Raw genomic sequence first — 6,597 nt, forward strand, 5'->3', positions numbered from 1 at the left:
TATGTGATTTGAGTGTGAGTGTGTTTTATGGTTCATAACATGCTTTTTTTTTTATTGTGTTTAATACTGTAGCTATTGCCCAATCAGAGAGTGGGTTAATATAACCCTACCCATGTGTTTTTATTTTAATAAAGTAGTTTTCTTTTCCTTGTTAACGGTTGTTTCTCTCCTGCTAGCCATTAAGGTCCCTATCCTCTCCTCTGTTTCTCATCCTGCTCTCCTCTCAGTCCAACCTCTTTTTATCATTCAACTTCTCTTCCCTCGTTCTATCGTTCTCCTTTGTTCTTAGTGACACTATGACTGCAGTGTGTGGACAGTATCTATCTTACCATCCCCAGCACACTGCTCCCCCGTCCCTTCCCCTTGCCTCCCCCTGCCCCCCCCCCCCTCCTGCCTCCTTCCCCCCTTCTCCTCTCTTACACGTCAGACTCTATACTGGAGAGTTTCTCGTACACGTGCCCGTTACTGCCGTTGAACGGCCTCTGCGGTGGCCCCACCCCCAGGGTGGATCCATGGTGGTTTCCCATCCCACCCATCCCGCCCATCCCACACAGCTCCTTAGGGAACCTGGGCGTCACATTGGACATCACCCCAGCAGTGGCAGACGCAGGCAGGTAGGACGTCAGACCCATAGGACCCCGGAAGTCACTGCGGCTGTTTTTGGGGACCTGCTGCTGCTGCTGCTGCTGCTGCTGCTGCTGTTGCTTTTTGATGTAGTATTGTTTGGCTCCGTGCAGGAGACACTGGTCGTCACCGAAGGTGGGGATGAAGGGGTTCTGGTTGACCCGGTCCGGGTAGAGAGATTTGGATAAGGAGTAGGCTCCTCCTCCACCTCCTTCCATCATGGCTCTATCCCTGTCCCTCATGTCCCTCTCCCCCACCGAGCGACGGTGGAGGCCCTCGCCGCCGCGGAACAAGCCGAACGGCGACCCCGCTCCTTTCCTATCCCTCTCTCCGCCGTAGAACAGCGGGTCTCTGTCTCTCTCCCTCTCCCTCTCTGAGCCACCATGCCTCTCAAATATGTGGGCGAAGGGACTGACCCCTTCCATGTAGCGCTCCTTCTCTTTCAAGCTAACACTTCTGGGAGGGGGTAACATCCCTCCCATCCCTGGACCCCCCATACCACCGCCACCCCCTCCTACCATGCCGCCCATGACGCCCCCGAGCCCACCCGACTCCTCCTTCTGGAGGTCTACGAACGCGTCGTACGAGTGCTGCCGTCGAAGGGGCTTGCCGAACCCTGACGCCTTCCTACGCTGGGCCTGAGTTTGAGGTGCGCCGCCGCCTCCTCCTCCTCCTCCTCCTCCTCCTCCGCCTCCTCCTCCTCCTCCGCCTCCTCCTCCGCCCTTCCCTCCCCCCATCTGTTCCAAGAGGTGGTTGTTGTCCTCGCTGATGTCATACAGGTTACCCGTCTTTTTACAGCCCTCACAGCGCATACAGGTGGCAGAGCTGGGGCGACTGTTCCCTCCCCCTCCTGAGGATCCACAGCTAACCCCTCCTCCGTACCCCCCCCCTCCTCCTCCTCCACTCACCCCGCCCCTGTCGCCATGCATCGACATCTGCTTGCCCCCTCCGCTGGCTCGGCAGTTCCGACACTCCCACTCCCCCCCGGCCAACCCGTGCTGGCCCGCCGTCCCTCCCCCACCCTTAGATTCAGACTTCTTAGGTTTGTTCTTCAGGAAGTCGTCCACCGATACCAGACTGGTGCAGTTCCCCCCACCGACCCCCCCACCACCGCCTCCGGGCCCGTCTGTCAGGTCCACGTGTTCCCACTGGGGAACGCCATCTTTAGGGCGGAACTGGTCCAGGTAGAAATCTCTCACACTCTCTTTATCTCTGAACAGGTAGGAGGTGCTACCCCCTCCTCCTCCTCTCTTGCGTTCTGGGGGCATTAGGGGCGGGGAGACAGAGCGGTGCCCGTGGTATTGGTGGTGGCTGATGTGGTAGGGCTTCCTCCTGTACCCCAGCTCGATCTCATCCAACTCCCGTCGCGACTTGGCCGAGGCGGGCCTTTTCTTCAGGCTGTCCCGATACTGTTTACGCTTTTTAGCGTTCCCCTCCAGGTTGCCGTAGGTGACGGTGTGAGTGGAGATGTCCGAAACGTCCGACCTAATGTTCCCGTCATCCTCCCGTCCCCCCCCTCCACAACCATACCTGTCATGCCCCGGGATGTAGCCTGAGCTGGAGGCCCCCCCCTTGAAGGAGAACTTCCCATACAGGTCTGACAGCCCCTGCTTGAAGCCCTGCCCAGAGGGTGGAGTCTGTCCGGCCAACAGGTCAAACTTACTCATGTTCCTGTGGGTGAGAGCCGAGCGTGGCTGGGTGGTGAAAATCGGGGCTACCCCTCCCCCTATGCTGTCACAGTCAAACATGCCCCCCTCCAGAGAGCTGGCGCTGCCCAGGCTGTGAGGCCTGTTGAGGGGGGGTCCGCTGAGTCCCAGGGCGGAGCCGGCGTGGTGGTGCAGGTAGTGGTCCTGGTAGAGGTTACTGTCCTTCAGGTGCAGGTTCCCGAACGTCCTCTCCACCTCGCTGATGTAGTCGCTGAACATGTTGTCCTCGGGCAGGTAGGCCGGCGCCACCTTGCAGTCCGAGTGGCCGGCCAGGCTGCGGCGGTGCTCCGAGATGTCGTAGACTGACGACTCGCGGCGGATGAAGTCCAGGGCGCTGTGGGGCGAGCCGTTGACCCCGGACAGGGAGGCCATGTTCTTGGCGGTGCGGAGCAGACGAAGGATGTTAGAGTGGGTGTTGTTCATGGTGGCGGATGGAGAGTCCATTGCTGAACTCTTCTCCTCGATCTGGACGCCGTGGATACAGCTGTAGATGCCCTGTAGGTGAGGAGGGGAATCACACAACATCAGAGACAGGAGAGGGACTGTCTGGTTAACCACAACACAGCGATAAAAACAGGCCAGGGAAGAGAAAGACAGTGGATATAAGTACATCAGAGATGGTTAAACCCAGTCACCTGTAACACTTTACATTAAGCTGCTCCTGTACTGTACCTACAGTGTAATAACACTGTAATTACAGTGGTAACAACCATGTATTGGCATATTGTTACATACTGCACTCCGTAGTAATACGATTATTACATGGCATATGGAGTTGAGCGGTTTGTGTTATTACAAGAGTTTAATAGTCGAACAGTGGAACAAGACAACTCCATTACTATGTAATTACAAAGAAATTACTCATGTTCTATGTGTAACAACATGTTAATATAATGTTGTACCTAGAGTTACACAGAGTTACTACACAGGGGCAACTGAGATTATTCAAAATATACTACACACTTCTATAGCTGCTGCTTTAAACTAGTCTAGCATGTGTGGCCTCTTAAGATGATTGGCTTGGGCCCCTGGTTTCTCCATATCGACCAATAGGAGAGAAGACTATAGATTTACGTGAACTGAACGTAATGCAAGTAACATACATCTGAGTGAATAAGAAAGGAGGAGGAAGATGGAGAGAGAGAGAGAGGGAGAGAGAGAGAGAGAGAGAAAGAGAGAGAGATGGAAGAGAGAGAGATGGAGAGAGAGAGAGAGAGAGAGAGAGAGAGAGAGAGAGAGAGAGAGATGGAGAGAGAGAGAGAAAGAGAGAGAGAGAGAGAGATGGAGAGAGAAAGAGAGAGAGATGAAGAGAGAGAGAGAGAGAGAGAGAGAGAGAGAGAGAGAGAAAGAGAGAGATGGAGAGAGAGAGAGAAAGAGAGAGAGAGAGAGAGAGATGGAGAGAGAAAGAGAGAGAGATGAAGAGAGAGAGAGAGAGAGAGAGAGAGAGAGAGAGAGAGGATGGGTAGATGATTGATAATGACAGAGGCGCAGTAAACCCCTGTGGGTCCCAGTGGTCAATACCTTTAATCAATGTGATTAGAATTCAGCAGAACAATACCCCCTGGTAGTTATTAAATACCCCAGGCATCGACTCACTGTAGACCCCACCGCCATGCAATCATGTAAAACTCCAGAGAGAGAGAAAGGAGAAAGAGAGAGAGAGCGAGACAGAGAGAGAGCGAGACAGAGAGACAGAGAGACAGAGAGACAGAGAGAGACAGAGGACTGGGCCAGGAAACACTGGCAGGGCCATGACAGGAAGACAAACAGCGCCATTTGCATCCTGTGATGTATAATACGATATTCAAATAAAAATGGATGGAGAGTTGGCTAAACGAGGCGTGACAGATGGATGAGTGGATCAAATCAATCTGCCTCAATGATTTTTTCCCGTTTTTTAAGTCTGGCGGATGGCGTTTGCTGTTAATAGGGCCCTTTGGAAGCCATTAAAGGTCAGCGGTAAACTGACCACTAGCCAGTGGCGGGGTCAGCGTTCAGTCAAAGGGTCAGGGGTCAGGGGTTTGGTCAAACATATTTGCATGTCGTCCGTCTTCTCTGTCAGCCTGATGGTGATGACGTCATTCTCATTCCTTTGCCAGCTCTATACTGCATGTTTAACTCCTCACCCCTTTATCTCCTCACTCCTTTTCCTCACCCCTTTAACTCACCCCTTTAGCTCCCCACCCCTTTAACTCACCCCTTTAACTCCTCACCCCTTTAGCTCCCCACCCCTTTAACTCACCCCTTTAACTCCTCACCCCTTTAACTCCCCATCCCTTTAACTCTTCAACCATTTGACTCATTTCATCATTGTCCTTCTGCATCTATTTATTTAGTATTATAAGTGTCCTGTCTTGGTCTCACTCTATGGCTCTATTTGCGTTTATTTTCAACCCCTTTTCTTGGTAAACTTTGTTGTGACAATCTTGTGAACTGTACTTTAAAATAAACTTTGTTTTGATTTTGATTAGTTGATCTCTCTGACAGTGATAGTCCCACTCTATCCTCCCTTAAAAGCCACTATGACATCACTTGTTTGTGTTTACCCAACCCTCGCCCTTGGCAGTAGTAGATGGCTGCCTGAGCTGTTTGCACACACGAGTAAACAACAACAACAGAATGTGTTAGCTTAGCTTAGCTTAGCAGCATCACTGTTGGGCTCAACCCAACACTGCTCCTTCTTCTTCTCCTTTACAATGAGAATCAGAAATGCTCCACAAGCCCACGTGAAGTAAACACACACAGACTGGTTCAGTGAGTACTTGGGCAGGAATGTGTTGAATGGTAATAGCTACAGCCTGAGGGTGAGACATTCAAATCCATAGAGGGACCAACTGAAATCTTTAAGTGATTAAGCGGACATGTGTTTTACAATCCTACGACCCTCGCTAGCCACCCCTGTGCACGAGACCTGTGCTATTAAACAGGACATGGCAAATAAATACTATAGTACACTACCATGGTGTCATTTTAATAAAAAAAATAAGTGGCGATTAGTCTTGATACGCTTACACTTCTAAACTCATTAGACGCTTTTAAAATCAATGTCATTAATTTGTTACAGTAGAGTTGCAGGTGGACCTTGGAGGACTAGTTTGCCAGGGGAGCCCTGCTTACTGCTCTTCACCCCCGCCGGGGTAGGAGGGGATTGTAGCAGGCAGTGAAGGCACTGCCACGTGAGTCACACCAGCCGTGACAGATTTCGCATTTTGAACACTGCTGAGCTTAAATGTTAATTGCGGCAATAATAATAAAGTTTATTGGATTATGCTGTGAAATTAAAAAACAGAATCAATCCAGCAGTGGCAGCGTGGTGGAGGGAGGGGCCTGGCGTCAATAGGAAATACCAACGGCTAAATGAGGAAGAGACAATGTGACGCTGTAGGCCCACATTGATCGTTTCCTCCTGTCAATATCTTGGGGGGCCTGAATGATCTCATGTGTTGATGGGTCACATCCAGTTATTCATTGTTACACAGACAGTGGGGTAATATCATCATGAATGTGTCGTGCGCACACACACACGCACGCACACACACTCACACACACACACACACACACACACACACACACACACACACACACACACACACACACACACACACTCACACACAAACGCATAATTGCACTCACTCCCATCCTCACTCCCATCCCAACGATAATGATGCAATCATCAACGATTACCGGCCCATTTGTGTTACGAATGAGAAGTCAACTGTCATGGACACACATTTCATCCACACAAACAAACACACACACACAAACAAATATTAAACCATAACAGTAATTACAAGATAATCAAGTTGTGCACTGAAGAAAAAGGACTATTGTCAATAGAAATCCTGGATCAAGCCATGTATTTCAGATGAAATCAGTAGAGGTGTGTGTGGCATTGTAGTATATTAGCCACATGGTTTAGCCCCGAGCGTTTCACCTTGAGAGACACCACGGTGAATTACACTGGAGCCATGTCAAAACAATTGGAATGCAAATGAAACACCTCGGGGTGACTTTGCTCCCACGAGAACTAGTAATCTACCCTCTCCCGCTTCTCTGGACGATGTTGGTTGAGTGAAAAATTGATTTTGGCTCAACATTTTAGTAAATATTTACATTAGCATCAAAACAAACAAAGATAGCCTCCCCTCCCCTGTGTTCAAACTCTGCCTTGGCATTGGTTGGCCAGCAGAGACATCCTCTACACATTTATTTCTGCTTATCAGTGCCTATAAGCCCTGGCCTTGGCCTGGTGTCTTTATGGGCTGCT

The 6,597-nt window shown here is 50.6% G+C and overlaps 1 protein-coding gene across 1 annotated transcript in view; it reads right to left on the bottom strand.

The window, feature by feature from the left end:
* Positions 1–416: 416 nt before the first annotated feature.
* grin2ba (glutamate receptor, ionotropic, N-methyl D-aspartate 2B-a) overlaps positions 417–6,597 on the bottom strand; it is a gene marked incomplete at both ends in the record, with an annotated part of 64,993 nt that continues 58,812 nt past the window's right edge. The window contains 1 exon segment of the mRNA XM_083676500.1: positions 417–2,825. Within this exon segment, the coding sequence (XP_083532626.1) occupies positions 417–2,825 (2,409 nt within the window).

This window comes from Argentina silus, assembly GCF_951799395.1.
Source record: "Argentina silus genome assembly, chromosome: 9".
NCBI lineage: Eukaryota > Metazoa > Chordata > Actinopteri > Argentiniformes > Argentinidae > Argentina > Argentina silus.